The following is a 22,552-nucleotide window of genomic DNA, read 5'->3' on the forward strand; positions in this document are numbered from 1 at the left end:
TGCCTTGTTTTTGTGTTTATCTACGTAGACAACACAATTACAGCCCATGATAGTACATTTCAGACAGGCTCTAGGATGTTTGTTGTTTGTGTCGAACTCGCCAATGTGCCCTGGGGTAGAATATGCCTGTCGTAAGAGGCGCCTAACGTGATCGGGTACTCAAGCTCGCTGACTTGGTTGATGCATGTTATCGCAGCCCAGTTGCATAGATCGATGCTCATGACATCAGTCACTGAATTGTCTGGTCCAGACTCGATTATTTACAGACCGCCGTCATATAGCTGGAATATTGCTGAATGTGGCGTTAACAAAAAATAAACAAACAAACACTCGGCAATGTTCTCGCTATGTAAGGGCTCATTGCGAAACAAACAGACTATATATATACTCATCGCCAAAAGAAACGCGACCCATAGAAACATGTTGAGAAGTATATTTTAAAAAGAGATGTTTCCAATGTGTACCATTTAATGACAAAACTTACAATCAGTGTAGCGTAACCACAAAGTGTCTTTGTTATAATCACGATATTCACGTGATTTCCTAACTTTTCACGCTAATCCTGCACAAGACAAATGGTGCATCTCGAGTCAAGGATCTGTGACGTCACATGTGACGCGTTCATGCATGAGCGTCGGTTCACACAACATAACAGTATGTTCGTTTGTGCACCGACCCAATCTAATATCTCTTGAATATGAGTAATATTAATATATTAACCAACATTAACATGCCCCAATTTAATTCTGGAAACCCATTTGTCCAGAAACTCGCCATGCTGTGGACTGTCTCAGTCAGAGGTATTTCCAAAATTAAACATGTTGTTTTCATGGGTACATACTGTGGGGTGTGTGTGTGTGTGTGTGTGTGTGTGTGTGTGTGTGTGTGTGTGTGTGTGTGCGTGCGTGCGTGTGTGTGTGTGTGTGTAAAAATGGCATTCGCGTTTCTTTTGACAGTGAGTATATTTACAAGGTCAATCTGTGATGCATTGGTCGTCTATAGAAACATATTCCACCAGTGAATAATCGAATCTTGACCAGAGAAACCAGTGTTTAATCAATTAAACTCAATTAAACAATTTATACGAATGGGAGACACCAAAAATACGCACAAGTTTAAAATAATCCGAACTGAAAATGTTTCAAAATCTGATTCAAAGGACACCTGAAACTGTGACAACACTAAGTCTTGTAATACACAGACACGTACAACACGTTTACCGGGACTGCACGTATCTAAACCCCTCGTTGTTTAGCACATGGGCTTAAAATCGGAAAAATATAACGCTTTTAAGCCCATGGGCTCAATATATATTGAAAAATTGATTGCTAGCCCATGGCGGATATTCCTAAACATATGTGGGGCGGTCGGGTAGCCTAGTGGTTAAAGCGTTCGCTCGTCACGCCGAAGACCCGGGTTCGAATCCCGACATGGGTACAATGTGTGAAGCCCATTTCTGGTGTCCCCCGCCGTGATATTGCTGGAATATTGCTAAAAGCGGCGTAAAACCAAACTCACTCACTCACTCACTTAAACATATGTTGTAGCACGTTTCCATATGGCCAATATTTACCAATATTGCACCTTTAGCACTGTTGGAGGTTTCCATATTTACAAGGCAATTTGGACGCTTAATGCAGGTGATATTCTGGGTATTCAGTGTGACATTTTAAACGAATATGGCAAACACGCTTAACTGCGATATTGGTTTTTTTTTACTTTTTTTTTTACAGATATCAATTAAATTTTAAACATGTTCTTGACTCATACATTTTCTAGTTGAAACGGAAAATCATTTCTTATATTAAAGTGTTGCTCTCTCATTCTATTTTGGTTTGTTTGTTTCTTTGATGTTTAACGCCGCACTCGGCAATATTCCAGCTTTTTGACGGCGATCTGTAAATAATCGAGTCTGGGCAAGACAATCCAGTGATTGACATCATATGAGCATCGATCTATGCAATTGGAATACGATGATATGCATCAACCAAGTCAGCGAGGCCGACCACTCGATCCCGTTAGTCGCCTCATACGTCAAGCATGGGTTGCTGAAGACCTATTCTTATCCGGATCTTCACGGGTTCATTCAAAGGAATTCGTTATTGGTCATATATATAGGGGATGTATATGTTTATTTTCTGGCGATTTCCTGTGGGTGAAAATGTATCGTGAAAATATCTCCTTTCCTCCGTCACTCGTTGAGAGAAACATGATATTTCACTCGACAGATGGATTATCCTATTTAGGGTCGCGAAAATTCTTTATCATACATTTAGATATGATTATATACAAAATCAACTGTAACAAAAATTATTCTTGAAAACTAGGACACCGCTGTAGGAAGCAAAAGAATATACGCTGGTCAAGTAACAAAAATTGCAAATCGAACAGTCTCGATTGACGAGTAAAATGAGAAATGAGCAGTTTATAAGGAATCATTTTTGAGAGAATAACAAACGGAAAGATGTGGTATTAACTCCATAAACGACCGTCTATCATTATTTTGCCCTGTCAATGTGAACCTAACGTAAAATGAACCTCAACAGTTTGTGTACGGGCTAGTCAATTTAAGGGGAGGTAACTCTTGTATGACAATTTTTCCGTCAAAGTGTTATGTTCACTGCAGTGAAATATCAATTGTTATGTTTACTGCAATAAAAATATCACTTTTCTCAACTTCGGAAAACTCAGTCCTTCACACTGAAGTATTTAATAAAAATGTATACCCCCTATATATAACTACTTATATTTATATAGGGGATATATGTTTATTTACTGGCCATTTCCTGTTGGTTCATTCCATTTGTGAGTATATTGTTTCATTACACATGGGATATTCATCCTTCCTGTCATATTTTCGTCCTTTTCTTTAGATGCGTGTTTTTTTTGTTTTGTTTTTTTTATTGACTGGACTCTTTCTAACAATATAGCTTGTCAATATCTATCCCAGCGCGTGTCACTATCGTAACCTCCCAATAGTTGTAAATGCTGTGAGAAGCTCAGGTGAATGCGCACCTGATTCTTTCATTCAAGTCGTGTTTTTCCGGGACAAGCCGCGTAGCGAATCTTCTTGTAGCTTACGGAAAGGGTCGAGTGGTGACGAATTCGTTGAACTCGTTTAGTTTCACGGATACGTCCGGAAAATGCCGATAAACCCGGAAGGAGTTTTGATGACGTGAACCTGAACCAGGAAGTTATTGGGACAAGTTCGGCGACTTGAATGCAAAGAATCTTACAATGTCGGTCCAAAATCGACAAAGACCTGGCAACAGTACATGTATTTTGCTTAGTAATGCTGAAAACGATTTACTCCTTGGATGTCTGGGACGCGGCTGTACGGTAAGACAAAGAAATTGGTCATTTCAAGTGGGAGGCGATTTTTTTTTTCAATAGTGATGATAATTGGGTGTGAAGTATGGTATTATGTACACGCCGCTTTACTGAAAACTTATGCGATTTGAGTCTGCTTGACATCTTACAACATTTTATTTTAAAGTCCATAATTCATATACTTTCGTCTTTGTGTCATATTGTCTTCAGATAAATAAAAAGGGGCGAAATTTGACTTTATTAGGCGACACTGGAAAGCTTCGTGTCGATCCATTGCGAAACACCCTAGAAATAGAACACAAGATGGAAATAGAATCTACAAATAGGATTCTAAGCGTTCTTAAGCGTGATGCCTCATTTCAAAAAGCAATGCTCACTCACTAAGTGAGCTACAGTCTCATGGCATAATAAGAAAAAAGTCCCAACATGCAAATTATTGTCTTTTGTGGATTTGACCAATGATATTTTTGTTGAAGACACTGGCGTCGGGGGTAGTGCAGCTGTACCTGTCAGACTCCCCAGACAAGTCAAGATGGAACAAGCGCTCCTCTGGCGTGGCGTCGTTTGTCAAAGACAACACCAAGCGTTCCTACTTCATCCGAGTGTATGATATCAGGGTAAGGTGGGGAGTCAGAGTACTGAGAATGATAACATGGGGGTTGTCATATTGATAAATGTCAGTATTGTTTCCATGGATACTTGTGTTAAAGTACATATATATCATGATGTACTATGTTTTAACTTTTATGCAGTGTTTAGCATTGTTTAGGTTTGTTGGTGAGTTGTTAAAGATTTCAGTCATGATGATGTATTATCCTTGTTGTCCATTTGTCTTTACCCTGTTTACGTGACCTTTGGTGACGAAATACAAAAATAATTCATGTACTTTCTTAAGCTGACAATGTTCTTGACATTCTGTATTGAACAGAGGCTTTTTTATCATAAATTTGTGATTCCTTGTAAATGATAGTCACCTTTTCCAGAAACAACAGTTGCTATGGGAACAAGAGCTGTACAATCAGTTCCGCTACAAGTGTCCAAGAGAGTATTTCCATACCTTTGAGGCAGATGTGAGTTTCCACAAAAAACAAACTTTGTAATAACTGTATTGATAGAATAATCATTGACAACATGTGCATCCAAGATTTCTTTCATTTTCATGTTCTAGAGAATGGCCACATGTTTACATATTTGAAACGTAAATCGGCAAACTTAAGTTTGCTGTGAAGCCTTTACCAACACTGACGATGCTGACCATGTTAGTGGTTGACACAATGAGGAATGGTAACAACAATGTTTGAACAGTGTTCCTGCTACTTCTTGCTTCAGACCCGTGAAGTTTCCGGGGTAGAATATGTCTTCAGCAACCAATGCTTGCCGTAAATGGTGACTATGCTTGTCGTAAAAGGCGACTAACGGGATTGGATGGTCAGGCTCGCTGACTTGGTTGATACATGTCATCGATCCCAATTGCGTGGATCGATGTTCATGATATCAATCACTGGATTGTCTGGTCCAGACTCCATTATTTACAGACCGCCGCCATATAGCTGGAATATAACTGAATGCGGTGTTAAACAACAAACCAACCAACTTCCTGTTTCAGAGTTCTCAGGCAGGACTTAATTTTGCAAGTGAAGATGAAGCTCTGAAGTTCAAGAATGCCGTGGAGAACAAGTTGGCTGAGAGACACCATCGTAAAATGCGTAAGCCAGACAGAAAAATTGAAAAACAAATAGTTTTACTGATGGCGCTAAGGCACTACAATTCATTATAAAGAGTTGCATCCCTTTGCCGTTCAGGATTTGCTAGTCACGAGTACAAATCCCATATTTGTCAGACAATGACACTTGTTCTGTCAGCACAATACCCATGTTTTTGTGTTTTGCAAAAGAGGTAAATGTCTCTGACCCTCGTCACTCGGGGATGAGTTAAACAAGACCACACCCAGCTTCTCTTTATTATTTTTGAGCCGTCTGGATGGAGCATCTGGACGGAGAGTGGAAGGTCACCGGTTAGATCGACAGCCGTGTCATACCAAAAGATGTGAAAAAAATGTTACTTGTTGTTACCCTGTCTGGCGCTCAGCATTAAGGGGCTAAAACTACTGTTCCACTCGGAGTCAGTATACTGTGGCATGGTATCTCAGAGGGCTAGCACTATACAAGCACTAGGACAAGCAGCCACACATACATGCATGGGCGTCGCTGTATAAGTGCAATAACCTTGAACGCAACGCTAACCCTTTTACCTTACAGTGACCATGACATACAAAACTAGGGGTTCCAGGGGAACCCCAATAATTAATTTCAAGAGTACAAACAAGAAATATGAGGGTTCTGTAAATGACGTAGTGTACTGTTCTGGAAAATTTGGATACTTACTTTAATTGCAGGAACGTTTTTTTATTTCCAAGAAGTTGGTACATATTAATGTGGGTCCCTCGGGATGCAATATATAAAAGTTCTGCATCTATTCTAGACATTTGTGCATAAACCCACTTTCACATCACCTCACCTTAAATAGGATTAACAAACTAATTAGATTGTTGGGAAATAAGCTAGAGTTAGAAATGCATTCTATGTGTTTAAGATGAATTTCATCATGTTTGGTCTTTATTATAGAGAAGACCCAGAAGAAGAGGAACACGGGTGCGGTTGGTGCCAGACAAGCTCCGCCACCGGGAGGGGCACCTGCTCAGCCAAACAGACCAGCTCCAGGTATGACGCCAAGGTTATTAATGTGTGAACATTTAGCTACTCAAGAGTCCTAGCAGAGTCCAACTCATGCTTGTGTCACAGACGTGGAATATATTTGAGATTTTCAAAAAATAATTTCCTTCCTGCTGATTTTATTTTACTGACTTCAGCAGTGAAATTACCAAAGGTGTTATTATACTGCTCTGGTGATACAAGACATAATACGATTCACAATTTGTTACAGTTTTGCATGAACTATTTCATGTTCCATGTGGTTCGACTGACAAAGAGGTTCATGAGGTTATTGCTGTCATAGCACCTGCAGTTTTATAGAGGATTGTTGCAACCCATGCTTGTTGTAAGAGGCGAATAACAGGATCGAGTGGTCAGACTCGGTCACTAGGTTGATGCATGACAGTATCCGAAGGGGGCGGTCGGGTAGCCTAGTGGTTAAAGCGTTTGTTGTCACGCCGAAGACCCGGGTTTGATTCCCGACATGGGTACAATGTGTGAAGCCCATTTCTGGTGTCCCCCGCCGTGATATTGCTGGAATATTGCTAAAAGCGGCGTAAAACCTCGCTCACTCACTCATCGTATCTGGAGATTGATGTACATGGTGTAAATCACTGGATTGTCTGGTTCAGGCTCAATAATCTACAACCATCATATAGCTGGAATATTGCTGAGCGTGACAGTAAACAACAAACCAACAACCTGCTAGAACAAAGTTAGGGTGGACTGTGCATGCTAATTTGCAAAGAATGAGTGGTGAAAAAGTGACAATGATACATTACTATTTTTGAAAACTTTATTGGTGAAATACATAGCTTGTAACTACTTTCTGCACCCCTGTTCTAGCGAACGCTCCAGTAACGCTGAACATCGTGGACTCCAACAAGCAGAACGGATCCAAGAAAAGTAACAAAGATAAGAAAGACAAAAAAGGAGGCCCGAAGAAACTGACCAAGGAGGACATTAGTACCCCGACGGACTTCAGGTACTGTCAAACTACATGTACAGTGGCTTTTGTAGCTATAGCTTACATCCCCAGTGGGATTATGGGTGAGAATAGGCCTCGAACAACCTATGCATGTCGTAAGAGGCGACTGAATGGATTGAGTGGCTAGACTCCGTGATTTGGCTGATGTCATCGTACCCCAGTGTTGAGGGGCTTTGTTCATAATATCGCTCATGTGTCGGATGTCCAGCATTTTGTCCAGACTGATTGATTTCAGGTTGCCCTCTCACAGCTGGAACAATACTGCTGAGTGCTGTGTTAAACAGGAAACCTGTCGAAATGTTTAGTATTTCACCAGTCTCATTAAAATCAGATCTTATAGTTCTCGTTATCGCTAAACGAAGATCTGTGGACATCCCATAACAGGTCACGTCAGAATGACCTTTCAACCGACCAATCAAAGCGTCCCTTACCAGATCATGAAAGTTACAATCGGAATATGTTTTCTAATCATGCAACCTCGAAAACGTTAAAACAGCGTATTCTGAACGACTATTATGGCCCGTATGATTAATTCAGTCAAAATTACCATCTATCTCTCGCTTCCATGGGATAAACATTTGAACGGAGGAGTCGTTGCACAGTACGTGGGAAACACTGCCATACAATCTCCACAATATATTAGACATTCCGGAATGTCCGTTTGTTCAGTTTTCAAAATTTTAATCAAGAACTGTGTCAATATATATTTCAAGCGCAGTCTGAAGTGGAACTTGGCAGGTTTAAACGAGTTCCGTAAAGCTCGAGATAGCTGCTTTCTCATTGGCTGATATCGACTTCTTGTTAGTCGTTTCAGTGGTCGGTCAAAGTTCCCGAAAGGTCGTTCTGACGTGACCCGTAATGACATGTCCTCAGATCTTTGTTTAGCGGAAGCGAGAACTAAGATCTGATTTTAATGAGATTGGTATTTCACAAGTACTTTGGTGGGAATGGGTATTTAGCCAGGGAATATATCTTCTCCTTTCCCACTTGTAGATGTAATCTCATTTTACACTAGTAGATGTAATTGCGTTCTATTGGTGACCTTATCGTTTTGCAGACATGTCAGCCATGTTGGTTGGGATCCAGACAAGGGATTTGATGTAAGTATCACTGTTTGAATATACATATTCAAGTTTCAACTTGGGTAACAAAACCTGGGCTCGATCTAGCTATATAAAACATGCACAAGTGCAACCTATTATTGAAAAATGCAACCTAGTGTTTATGACTACATGCACCATGTGCATGTCAAAGGAATAATATGTGTGTGACTAACCCTTGGTTGTCCTCACAGCATCGAAATGGAACACAATACCGCTAAGCTTTATTTACCAGAATATATCACTTACCCTAGTGTTATGTGTAATTTGTCATGTTTTGATGGACTTTACCATGTTTACATCATCAAACTGTGAACACTTTAACATTATGTGCACATGTTCCTGCAATGTTTTACAGCAGTGTGTGATTAATTTACTGACACTGTAAGAACACTGGCCTGTGTTTCAACTTTGATAAATTTATCTGACCAGGGTGCAACCCACCCCACCCCACCCCATGGACTGATTCCTCACCCCATCCCACCCCACCCTATGGACTAATTCCCCACCCCACCCCACCCCCTGGACTGATTCCTCATCTCATCCCACCCCACCCTATGGACTAATTTCCCACCCCACCCCACCCCACCCCCTGGACTGATTCCTCATCTCATCCCACCCCACCCCACCCCCTGGACTGATTCCTCATCTCATCCCACCCCACCCCACCCCACCCCACCCCACCCTATGGACTAATTCCCCACCCCACCCTATGGACTAATTCCCCACCGCACCCCCTGGACTGATTCCTCATCTCATCCCACCCCACCCCACCCCATGGACTGATTCCTCATCTCATCCCACCCCACCCCACCCCCTGGACTGATTCCTCATCTCATCCCACCCCACCCCACCCCCTGGACTGATTCCTCATCTCATCCGACCCCACCCCACCCCCTGGACTGATTCCTCATCTCATCCCACCCCATGGGCTGATTCCTCATCTCATCCCACCCCACCCCACCCCACCCCATGGACTGATTCCTCATCCCACCCCACCCCACCCCATGGACTGATTCCAATAATCTAGGTCTGCTCAGGGGCCAATATTCATCCCCAAATCTGCACCAAATATCAGTACAAATTCCTATTCCTAAGAAAAATGTCCCAATATTCATGTTGTTTTAGTTATAACTAATGTTAAGGCTTTGTAGAAGTCACTTGTCACCTAATTATTGGACCAAAGCGGAACATGTTTACTTTTACTTCGTATTGAATGCAGTGTTAGATTACAATGTTAACACATATGAACTGCTACTGCTACAGTGGCAATAAATCTAACTCAGGCATGTCATACATCACACATAAATATCCTGTTTGATCTTCAGATGAATAACCTGGAACCAGACATGAAGATGTTGTTCCAGTCGGTGGGAATCAAGCCAGAAGACCAAGTCGACAAGGAGACTCTCAACTTCATCTATGATTTTGTTGAGAAGAACGGTGGCATTGAAGCTGTCCGAAAAGAAATGGCTGGTAGGCCTGCACCACCACCACCACCCCCTGCCTCTGTTGGTTAGAGTCCGACGTTTTGTTTATTTTGCTGCTTCATATCTATCCGCAACTTTGTATTTTAGTTCATTTTAAGTTGTAGTGGGTGAGGCGAAGTAATAGCATGAGGCACTGCTGTCCAGCCCTGTTCCGCTTATCAATCTTAGCGATAAGGCAGTCGTAACTGCATTCTTTAACATACACTTATGAAAGTCATATCGCTAAGATAGCTTTGTGCAACAGGGTCGTTTCTTGTGACACTGGCCTACTAATACTGCAAATATAATGGTTTGGTCTACTAACTCACAGCCTCCAAAGCTCAAACTTGAGTATTTTCACATATGCTAAGTATTCATCTTTCTGCCTTACACTAGAATCCACAAAAGTAGTGTCGGAAAAAAAAGAAGGAAAGTTTGTTTGGGGGGCAACTTATCCTCGATCTTTTATGATGAACACCATTAACGTTGGAAGTGACATCGCCACCTCTTACACAGCTAAACACAGGTTTTCTGCTGCTATGACCTTGAAATAGACAACCAATCAAAATACCTCTTCTAAATGAGGGTTCGACATAGGTCTACGTTCCAAATCAGAATCAAGTATGATACTTCAAACCACCATCATTTGCAAAAGAAAATACCTGTGAATATCTAGGTTACAATTGATCTTCAGCAACCCATGCTTGTTACTAAGAGATGACTAATGGGATCAGATGGTCAGGCTTGCTGACTTAGTCTATGCAAGTCATTGTAGCTCAATTGCATAGATCAATGCTCATGATGTCAATCACTGGATTGTCTGGTCACGACTTGATTATTTACAGACCACTGTGATATAGTTGGAATACTGCTGACTGCGGTGTTAAACAACAAACAAACGAATGTAAGAGAAACGTGTCTTTCTTTATCTGACAGTTGGCTGACTTGGTTGATGCATGTCATTGTATCCCAATTGCGTGGATCGATGCTCATGATGTCAATCACTGGATTGTCTGGTCCACACTCGATTATTTACAGCCATCTTATAGCTGGAATATTGCTGAGTACAGCGTTAAACTACAAACAAACAAACAAGTATCTTCAGTTGGTTAAAAACAATTCTAAAATTTAGATACCTTTTCAGTCAGAATGAAAATTCTTTCACAAAAGAGTGAAGTAAAATTCCTTTCTTCTTTATTTCACACCTGACAATTTTAACTGAATTTATATTTTAAAAATGGAAATTTAAAACAGAACAATATACTAATGAACATGATAAACAGTGCTTATGCTAAGATTATTAGGTTGTGCCGTTATAAAAGTGTATTTGGCAAGCTGTTGAGTGTGAGTAAGTGAACTGGGTTTAACTCTGCTTTTAACAGTATTCCAGTTATATCACGGCGTGTCAGCTTAATGTGGGAGGAAAGCCTGAAGTGATTCAGGTCTCAGACGTTTACAACTTCGGTGAAACCCACGAGCACGGGTATGGTGCTGACAAACCTAGAAACATAATTGGGGCGAACCGGGATTCGAACCCACAATCATAGGTTTCTGGCGTGCCCAAGGGACGCAACTCTGTGGCGCCTTAGACCACAGAGGGGGGGGGCCCGTGCCCCCGGCAAGCTGTTGAAGAGGATGGATGATGGTCATACCATGGTTTATCATACATAATGAGAGTCTTCTGTGGACATGATGTAAGTGTCATTGTCATTATATATGTATTGAGGTTGATAGATAAAATATTTGTACTTGATATCTTAATTTTAAGTGTCAAATAACCTCCTTCATTTATGACAAAACCACGTTTTTATTTTCAAGAATAAGCTTCATTTGTAGCCTTTTCCTCTCCTTGTGGACAGATGAGATGCCAGCATTAAATGAAGGAAGGGTGTTATTTGGGCACTGGAAAATATTCTAGTTTGTTATATGTGTAACCATGGCTACAGACCCCACAAACTATACTAGTTTTAAATTGGCTAAGCATCTGGTGCCAAAAACTTTGTTTCTGAATTTAGATAAAAAGATCAAATCTAACCAAGGAGCAATAAACTTCAAAACAACCGTATCAAATGTTTTGAAAGTTGTTACTTGAGAACCAAGTGCTCTTCATTTTGTTCTGAACTATGCTAAAATACAGAGTTGTTCCCCCTGTGTGAATTACCTCCCCTTGCACATTTCCCTCGCACCTATCATCTCTCTCTCTCTGTTGCGTCTGCTTCTTATAGTTTTTTAGTATGCAGGAAGGTGGTCAGCTCTGGTGGTATGTATGTATCATTGTTTATGTTGTGCTCATGATAACAAGATGTCTTGGACTGACAGTAAACAGTTGGAAACTATTATGATTTGTCTCAGTGAGTTTTTCATTTTACTGTTTGCTTCAAATTCAGTTGGGTTTTTTAAATGTTTATTATTAATGTTGTATTTTGAAACAAAATTCAGATTTGGACATTCAGAGTAAATGAAATGCTCAGTGTTTATTGTTCACAGAGACTTGTTTATATCAAATATGTCAGTCTTGATAGTTGACAGTGTTCGAAATAAGCACCTGCCCGTAGGCTTGTGGCAGATAATCTTGTGTCGGGTCCAGAGCTCCAGATAAGCTGCGTATCTGCGTAAAATACGCATCAGAAATGCAGAAATATGCAGTAAAATAAAATCCAAGCGTATCAAATACGCAACGAACATTACAGATATGCTTCAAAAATAAAACTTGTGTGTATCATCAAAATATTGTGAAGTAACCCTGCGTATTCGATTAGCAAATCAGCAACTTATTTTGAAATTATAAACGGGCATTCCGTCAACCTTGCCAAACTCCACGATGACAGTTACATCATGATCATTTGCCATCACACTACCTTGTGGAAGTATCGTGGTATTTTTGAGTCCTATAAAGCTCTCGAACCCACACGACACCAGTTTGCAGGGACTAGATGAATAGTGTTTTTAAATATTTAACTTAAATACCCACTTGTGTAAAAACTAGTGGGTAACAGAAATTTGAATACCCAGATAGAATTACTGATACCCAATTGTTTTAAAATGCATGGGTAAAATACCCACAACACCAAAAGCTTATCTGAAGCTCTGGGGTCCATAGTTTCAAATTTGTAGGGGTCCTTATGACCTGCAGAATATTTACTTGTCAATTTATTTGTCACAATAAGCTGCAGTTTTTTTTATATGAGGGCCTGAAGAGTTTAGTCAGGTCCTTCAGCTTTTAAAGTCTGTGGGTCCTGATGGCGGCCTTGTAATTTATTTTTAATACCAACACTGATAGTGGACATCTCACTGTAAGATATCGTGTAGACACGAATGCTGAATTGATTTGCTGTACACATCCTTTTGTATAAATATGCACCATGTCATAAGTTGGGGTGATCATGTGGACATCAGAAAGTCTTCGATTGGTTTGGATCTACATTTCGGCTTTATCAGTGATTTCAGAAAATATTTTTTCGTTTTTGTGTTTCTGAAAATATTCATTCAACCTTCCTCTGATTAATGTAAAGTATAGCAGTAATAATTGTACATAGAGTGACTTCAGTATAGCATCTCAGCCCTGCTATAGATACTGTACGATGCTTGCTATCTGTGTTGCAACTAAAGTGACTTTTTATTTTTTTTCCTTCTGTTCAGCATGTTCAGTACATGTAGTTACAAAACTACTAAACACGCATATCATTTCAGCACCTCTTCCTCCAGCTAGACCAGGACCAGGACCAGGACAAGGGGCCCCCCCTCCCCCTCCCTCCAGAAACACTGGACCTCCCCCTCCCCCTCCGCCTGCAGCACGTCAAGGAGCACCTCCACCCCCGCAGAGAATCCCTCCCAGGTCCCAAGCACCCCCGCCCCCAGGCCGCCAGGGCCCACCAACTAGAGCGCCAGTAATGTCCCCGCCACGCCCTACTCCAGCACCTGCTCCTTCTCGGCCCCCAATGGGCAGTGCGCCACCCCCGCCTCCACCCCCATCAGGAGCACCACCACCCCCTCCCCCAGCAGGTGCTCCCCCACCCCCGCCGCCGCCACCGCCACCTGGCAATGATAGCATGGATGCCCCACCCCGGGCAGGCCCAGGGGGTGGGCGTGGTGGCCTGTTGTCCCAGATTCACCAGGGAACCACATTGAAGAAGGTGGATTCAAATGAGAAAAGTGGGGGCTCTTCAGATGCCCGTGGGAACCTTCTGAAGGCCATCCAGGGTGGGGCCAACCTCAAGAGGGTAAGTTTAAGTAGAAGCCATCAAGACATGCCAAAATAAGCAAATCCACAGAGGTTGTGGTTTGGAGAAATGAGATTTCTTTTTTCAAATATGTTAGCAATTACACACACAATATATATCCTTCTTCTTCGCTTAAGTGTTTGAGAGGTTGCCTGAGCAATTTCCTCTGATCTGCCCCTCTTGGAACTTGTGAGTGAGTTGGGTTTAACGCTGCTTTTAACAGTATTCCAGTTACATCACGGCGTGTCAGCTTAATGTGGGAGGAAAGCCCGAAGTGATGCAGGCCCCAGATGTTTCCCAATTCGGTGAAACCCACGAGCACGGGTATGGTGCTGACAAACCTAGAAACATAATCGGGGCGAACCGAGATTCGAACCCACAATCATAGGTTTCTGGCATGCCCAAGGGACGCAACTCTCCACAGCGAATCGCGGCGCCTTAGACAACTGGGACACCCGTGCCCCTTCTTGGAACTTGTGTATGAGTAGGGTACATGTAGTTTTGGGATTTTAGTGGAGATAAGATTTCTGTTTTTGTACTGGTCATGCGGATAAGATTTTTGTTCTCTAAAAATATATATAATTTATTTTAGCAATAAATATATATTATGTACATAATATATGTGTAAACTATTTTATTCAAACATGTTAAGCAGACAAAATTTCGCACAAGGAAACAATAATTAGATATAAAAAAAACTTGCTTTTGAGATAACCTGTATGTGTGTTGTCTGTGTTCAGGTGGAGCAGAATGATAAACAGGCCCAGAGTGTAATGTCAGTGCAGGTCTGGTGTTGCTATAGTAACAAGACTGTATGTGTGTTGTCTGTGTTCAGGTGGAGCAGGTTGATAAACAGGCCGAGTGTAATGTCAGTGCAGGTCTGGTGTTGCTATAGTAACAAGACTGTATGTGTGTTGTCTGTGTTCAGGTGGAGCAGAATGAGAAGCAGGCCCAGAGTGACGACAGTGCAGGTCTTGTGGGAGCTCTGGCACGTGCCCTTGCCAACAGACAGAAACATATCCATGGATCAGGTGGGATATACCATGATATACATATGATATACATATGATATACCATGACCTCATTTTTCATTCTTTTATTTGCTGATACAGCATTAAACAAAAATAACCCATTTATTTTTTTTTCACATGAGTATTTATAGCTCCAGGGGAAACCATCAAGACAAATCTCAGTCCCTAGGTGTGCTGACATTTGTTTTGTTTGGATGCGTAACGAAACCTGTGAGTTTTCCGTTTCCCTGCTGACCTTCATCTGGACACCCTGACCATTACACATTATTCCAACTTGGCCAAGGTTTTTGATATTTCCTAAAAGTTGGCAGATGTTTTCGGATTAAAATAATATGGTAATTTTTTTATACCCCAAAGAAATTGTCAAAAGATATTGACAGTGTGATGATTAAATTTAAGAATCTTCCGTCTTGCCAAAATAATTGCATGAGTTTCAAGAATGATGTCTGATACCCCACATCTGAACATGCTGAGGATGAAATGGTCACCCTCTTTCTCTGCCCATTCATTGATGTGCTTGAGGTTAGACCGAGCTGGGGATTTCAGGTTAGAAACCCCCCAGGAAGATGTACATGCTGCTCAAGTAGACTAAATGGATTGGTTGGACATACTAGGTGACGTGGTTGATTGCGTACCCTGATGGTGTGGGGTGTTGCTCATCACAGGTTTGTCTGGTCCAGACCTGATTATTTGCCATCCGCAATCATATGTCTGGACTAATGCAGTGTATGGCATTAAAACAATCATGAAACGTCTTTGTGGCTAGAGTTGGATGGGGCAGTGGGTATGCGCTTGCAGACCAGCCATGGTTCTCATTTGACTCTGTAGATTTAATTTGGTGATGACCTACTTTTATCATTATTATGATGAAATGTTTATGAAAACATTCTTTTATGACCTCCTTTCTCATTTGTTCTGAGTCAGCCCATCTTCTCGAGGCAAGGGAGTTAACTGACTTTAAAAGTCCAGTTTCTACCCTTCCCGAACTAGGCTGGAATTCCTGGGCTCGATCGTAGCGCCACCAGTGGTTATTATGAGTTATGTCCCTTCTATGCCTCTCCTATGGACCAATCAGATTCCATCTCTCAGTGTCACTTGCATTTGCTTCAAACAAAATTTTGGCATCCAGTCAAGACGATTTCATTAATCACGTGAGCACCTTGATTAAAAACATGAAAAGATTTGGAAAATATCTGTTGACCAAGAGTTGGCGGTGCACATGTTTTGCAAATCCTGTAATTGACCGAAATCTGCATGACAGTTTACGAACCAGATTTCGATTTCATTGCGCGATTTTGATTGAACTATGCCTAGACTCGTTAGTCCAGCCAAAACATAACTCCATAATACCAGCCTAGTTGGGCAAGGGTGGAAACGGGACTTTTATAGTCAGTTAACTCCCTTGCCTCAGGAAGATGGAGAGAGCCTGAGTTTGGTTAGTGCACGAGTCAGTATTAACATGATAAAGTACCAGTAAATGAATGAATGATCTTTTTTCAGATGATGAAGATGACGATGATGATGAAGACGATGAATGTGATGATGATGAATGGGATGACTAAGTGATGTCCCAAAATATTTCTTGACACAGACATTTGTCACTGATATGATGCTTTCATTCAGATATTGCCGGCTTATTAAGCTTAGGGTTGGTGATAATACCTTACTTGTATATATGTATATATTCTCCATGATGCATCTTGTAATGTGAAAGTTTGTTTAAAATTATTTCCTTTCATTGACTTTTAATGGCAGATTTGGTATCAATATATTTTAAATTGAAATCTTTTCAATGTGTCTCTCAGTTGAATTTGGGCCAATGCAAAAGTGTTTCTATTCCCAGTATAAAATTACATGGTACTGTGATGAAATAGGTTTGTTTGGTTGGAGATTGAGTAAATTATAAATCAATTTGCCGATTTTTTTCACCAGTACCAAGGCAGTCATGTCAGGATCAGACAAAGCCATTGATTATTTTGTCCACGAGACTTTAAAATTCATACATGAACATTTTTCAGGAAAAGTGTGTATTTTGTTAAGGTGCCATAACCATGGTTACAGTTTATGATCTAGGATATTTGATGTGTTTATTGCATTGCTGTGCATTTGTTTGACATACCATGTTTCAATTATCGAAGACAACCAACACTTACGAATTCTCCCTTTGACAAAAATACTTCCATGACTTTGACAGATTAAGATACACTATTTTGTTTGGTATTGCCTATCTGTTTACTATAAAAAAAGGCCAGATTTGTTGATATTAAGTTTATTTTATTTTCATTGCAGTTTTTTTAATGTCAAATGCTTGTTATATGTTAAGACATGCTGATTGCGATGTCCAATATCTAAAGTTCTCATGAAAGGAGACCTGATTGGCCAGAGAGCATTGTGGTTTATGTGATTATTTTTTTATGTCAACTCAAATACGGACTGTCTTTGCCACAAGAATATTTGCACAACTGATAATCCAAGAAGTTTTTCAACATGTTTCATTTCACTTAATGTATACTTACTCTTAGAGCAATAAAAACATCAACTATTACACTTGTCTGTATTGTCACTGATGGCAGTTGGGCCAAGTTTCCCATTGTGAAATGGGTGGTCAGACTCAGTGATTTGTTTGATTGTTTGTCATTGTTATACTCTGACGGCTTAGATTGTTGCTCATAATATCATTCACAGGATTGTCTGGTCTGGCGGCTGTCATATAGCTGGAACATTGCTGCGTGTGGCTTCAAACAAGAAACAAACATTGTACCGTGTAGTGCTGGTCTGAACTTTACTGTAATGGGCTGTACTGTACAAACAGTGTGGGATGCCCAGGGCGCTCTCAAAATTAGAAATAGGGGGCTCTTATTAGAATATAATTTTGGTGAAAGAGTCGAAAGATCGTAAATGATACAGCCTGAAATGATACAAAAGTAAAAGTCTGTGCGTATTATACACGACAGATATATTTTCCCATAATTTAATTGCCCGTAATTAAGGGTGCATATAACACCTGAGTGCGTATTATACACAAATAAATGTACACAAATTGTGTACATTGATCAGTCGGAAGGGAGCTAATTGGGATTGTTCACTAGCCAATATATTGGCAAATATCGCCATGGCGCTTATTACGTCGAATACGGTAACATCAATCACTGGATATCTGGTCCACACTTACTTATCACTGTCACCAAGACATTGAGAGAAAACATGATTGGATTGTGGGTAAAGTTTGTCCCAGTATCCTATGCTAGTTGTAATGGAGGTACATTGTGCACATCTGGATGAAATGATAGAGAGGTGGAATGCATCGATTATCCAGTGTATTATATCTCCCTTCTATTATGATGGGACTCATTCGCCACCAACGCCTCATTTTGGAAGTGACATAACCATCTCTCTTCTCCATGACCTAGTACAGACTTTCTCTCTCATTAGTTTGGACGGTTGATGCATGTCATTGTATCCCAACTGCGTGGATCGATGCTCATGATGTAAATCACTGGGTTGTCAGACTCGATTATTTACAGACCGCCGTCGTATAGCTGGAATATTGCTGAGTGGGGCGATAAACAAACCAAACCAAAAAATACAGACTGCCGTCATAACCAAAAAATACAGACTGCCGTCATATAGCTGGAATATTGCTGAGTGCGGCATTCAACAACAAACAAACATAATTTTGGACAACCAGTCAAACTGCTTTCTTTGATTGGGAGTTTTGAATATATCAAAGAGCTGCTGATATCAATTTGATGGAATCAAGGGAGGTTAAAATATACTTTTCCTTGGAAAAGAAGTTTCCCTGAGATAAAAGAGGTGAAGGGAAGTGCGTACATTGTAATGGCGTGTATTACAAAAGTTATTATCTTGAAGAAACCTAAAAAAAACCATGGAGATTCCTGGTTAGAATTGATCTTCAGCTGTCCATGCTTGTTGTAAGAGGCGACTAACAGGGTTGGGTGGTCAGGCTAGGTGACTTGGTTTAGGCACGTCATCGTATCCCAATTGCGTAGATCAATGCTCATGATGTCAGTCACTGGATTGTCTGGTCCAGATTTGATTATTTATAGAGTACTGTCATATAGCTGGAATATTGCTAAGTGTGGTGTTTAACAACAAACAAAAGCTACCCTTGATGTAACAAAATCCATGGAATTACATGGATGGGCCGAAAATTCTCATTCTTGGCTATTAATTATACAAGACATTCCCAGTTGTATTTGAGGCAACACATAAGACAAACTAGGTATGATACTGTATTCCAAGTCATTATCAATGGCCACCTCGGTGTGCTAGTGTGAGGCTGCATCAAGAGACAGGCTGGTCAATGCAGATGTTCCTTTTACATGGGATTCATTCTGAAAACAGGTGCTTGTTTCGTTTCACAGTTTATTAATTCAACAGAATTGATATTAAACCAGATTTTACAAATCTGTTTTGACACGTTTGTATAAATACATTAAAAGAATGTACATGTGCTCTAGATATATTCATTACCGATAATTATGAAAAACAAATCAAATGAGAAATGAGACATATCCAAATATATACACAGTTCAAATTTCTCACTTTCTAAAGACTCAACATTTTGAAATTAGATTCATTCTAGATTTTTTTCTGACATTTTCGTACAAATCTCAACTCACAAATTAAAATCCTTACTTGCACAAGACATACCTTTCAATATCTGCAAATTCTATTTTGAAATTAGCTACTTTTGTACACAAAGCCAAGGTGTTAAATGAGGAAAGTTTCTATGAAAAATTGGGGAGAATATGTGAAGATTGTTGGTTTAACAGCCCACAAAACTCATCGTTTTCAAACACTCAACCCTTAACTACAGTTCATCACTGAAATGTTGCAGCCAGTGATGATGATGTGGGGTATGTTGCAGCCAGTGATGATGATGTGGGGTATGTTGCAGCCAGTGATGATGATGTGGGGTACGTTGCAGCCAGTGATGATGATGTGGGGTACGTTGCAGCTAGTGAATGCAGAGTAGTTCAGATCAGAGGTAATCAATTCACTGTAACCACCCTACGACCTGGGTATCATCCGTACTACTGAGTGAGTGATTTAGTGTAGTTTTACACCACTTTTAGCACGGTAGGGACACCAGAAAGGGCTTCACACATTGTACACACGTGGGGAATCGAACCCGGACCTTGGCTCGATGAGTAAATGCTTTAACCACCAGGCTACCCAAATGCCCAATACTGTTGAGAAGATTCCTTTTTGAATTAAAAGGTTCGCAACATCAATGAATCATATGAAACTATGTTGTTTGGAACTTGCCTCAGCACTTCACCGATGAAAAAACAAATATGAGGAAAAAAAGGCAAGCAGAGATAGCCATAAAGTCCTTCTTTGTATGTTTCCGTCACAAGGACCAACATATTTGTCGTCCCAATTACAGCTTGGTTGATAATCAGCTGCCCATTTTTAGATATCCCCATGTTTCTGGATGTACAATGTCCATGTGTTAACAGTCCAGTAAGTGAGTGAGTGAGTTGGGTTTAACGCCGCTTTTAACAGTATTCCAGTTATATCGCGGCGTGTCAGCTTAATGTGGGAGGAAAGCCCGAAGTGATGCAGGTTTCAGACGTTTACCACTTCGGTGAAACCCACGAGCACGGGTATGGTGCTGACAAACCGAGAAACATAATTGGGGCGAACCGGGATTCGAACCCACAATCATAGGTTTCTGGCGTGCCCAAGGGACGCAACTCTGCACAGCGAATCGCGGCGCCTTAGACGACTGGGCCACCCGTGCCCCCCAGTCCAGTAAGAGGAATATATCATATTTCGGGGGTTACTGGTATATTTCTGAAAACAATAATTTGTTCCACTTTGACTCAGGTTTTCACACATGCTGGAAGTCCTAAAAATAAGTGTTTGTGAAAAATATAACTGTTCAGAAAATGTATGTTTCGAAGCAGTAACCTAAATAATTGTCCTGTCTCTCAAAAATCCCATCCCCCTCCTCTCAATATATGTATGGTGGTTGCCAAATGCTATTTGACATTGAGGCATGTTTCAACCAAGTCAAATTACATTTTTATCTTCCTGTGTAACAGAAATGACTCCAGTTCTCAAGGCTGTTTTAGAAAATATATCAACATATGATTGTCCAAACTGTTTGACGGTTCTCCATTCCCTTGGCGGATGAGACGTAACGTAACATCCACTGTTCAGCAAGTACACTCATTGTGGCAGTATAAGCTAAGTACAGTAGATAGAGCAACTCAAGTGGCTACAAGAGCAGTGTCTATAATGCTGGTAAGAAATTCAGGATTATATTTACACAACGACAAACATACAATCATTCTTTTGAATATTTTAAACATTCAGAGCTAAAGTGTCCTGATAAGACTTGAAAAATCTTGAGTTGGGTTTAACACAGCTAAGATAAACATATCTCCCTAGTGAGTAGCCATCATGTAGCCAAACATTCTTTCCTAGTGAGTAGCCATCATTTAGCCAAACATTCTTTCCTAGTGAGTAGCTGTCATTTAGCCAAACATACTTTCCTTGTGAGTAGCTGTCATTTAGCCAAACATACTTTCCTTGTGAGTAGCTGTCATTTAGCCAAACATACTTTCCATAGTTAGTAGCCATCATTTAGCTAAACATACTTTCCTAGTTAGTAGCCGTCATTTAGCTAAACATACTTTCCTAGTTAGTAGCCGTCATTTAACAAAAAATATTTCCCGAGTGAGTAGCTGTCATTTAGCCAAACATATTTTCCTAGTGAGTAGCTGTCATTTAGCAAAATATTTTTCTAGTGAGTAGCCGTCATTTAGCTAAACATATTTCCCTAGTTAGTAGCTGTCATTTAACTAAAAATATTTCCATAGTTAGTAGCTGTCATTTAGCTAAACATACTTTTCTAGTTAGAAGCCGTCATTTAACTAAAAATATTTCCCTAGTGAGTAGCCGTCATTTAGCTAAACATATTTCACTAGTTAGTAGCCGTCATTTAGCTAAACATACTTTCAAAGTGAGTAGCTGTTTACACATGAAAGTCATCATGGTAATGTGAAACTTGTATTCCCTTACACTTTCTTCCACTCTTCACTCACAGGAACAGAGACAGAAGATCTTGAAAATAAAGATGATGAATTGTCTTTCTTTGGTTGAATGGCATACCGCTGAAGAAAGAGTTTAGATACCTCAACACTTGCTACAGAAATGGCTGACTCATAAATTCAATAGATTTTTTTTAATGTTTTATATACGTCACGATGGCATTTTTGGGGTGGGGTGGGGGCATTTTTTTCTGCATTTATACATATCAGCAGGATATTGATCTATGGTATCCTGTACAATTCTATCTACAATGATATAAACTCACAATACATAACTAAACAAACAGAACAAATGCATGCTAATATTTCTGAACAAAGTACAGAGAAATATAATTTCAACAAGTCTGTAACTAACAACTGAAATTCACTTCCATGGAATGCAGGATATCTGTTTAAACCAAAGTACTCCTGTAAACCTACGAGTGAGTTAGTTAGGTTTTACATCACTTAGAACAGTATTCGAGTTATGGGCCAACCATTTGATATTCTGGATGGGAGGGAGGAGAATAGAAGAAGGAGCGCGTGGAACTTCATAAAAAAAAACTGTCCCCGAAAAATCGTGAAAAACAATAAGGCTTCAACTGTTCAAGAGAAATTGTCTACTTTTTTGCAAGGTGA

At 40.3% G+C, this 22,552-nt stretch overlaps 1 protein-coding gene across 1 annotated transcript; it reads left to right on the forward strand.

Annotated features, from left to right (window-relative positions):
* Window positions 1-3,136: 3,136 nt before the first annotated feature.
* LOC124122609 (neural Wiskott-Aldrich syndrome protein-like) lies at window positions 3,137-17,394 on the forward strand. Its single transcript, XM_048396942.1, has 11 exons — window positions 3,137-3,339; window positions 3,807-3,947; window positions 4,314-4,400; window positions 4,937-5,036; window positions 5,955-6,050; window positions 6,888-7,026; window positions 8,087-8,129; window positions 9,458-9,644; window positions 13,289-13,818; window positions 14,747-14,849; window positions 16,350-17,394. The coding sequence occupies exons 1-11, from the start codon at window positions 3,238-3,240 to the stop codon at window positions 16,409-16,411; spliced, it is 1,590 nt and encodes a 529-aa protein (XP_048252899.1). The 5' UTR covers window positions 3,137-3,237; the 3' UTR covers window positions 16,412-17,394.
* Window positions 17,395-22,552: the final 5,158 nt, after the last annotated feature.

The sequence above is a fragment of the Haliotis rufescens genome, unplaced genomic scaffold, assembly GCF_023055435.1.
Source record: "Haliotis rufescens isolate VD_foot unplaced genomic scaffold, xgHalRufe1.0.p SCAF_16, whole genome shotgun sequence".
Taxonomy (NCBI): Eukaryota; Metazoa; Mollusca; class Gastropoda; order Lepetellida; family Haliotidae; genus Haliotis; species Haliotis rufescens.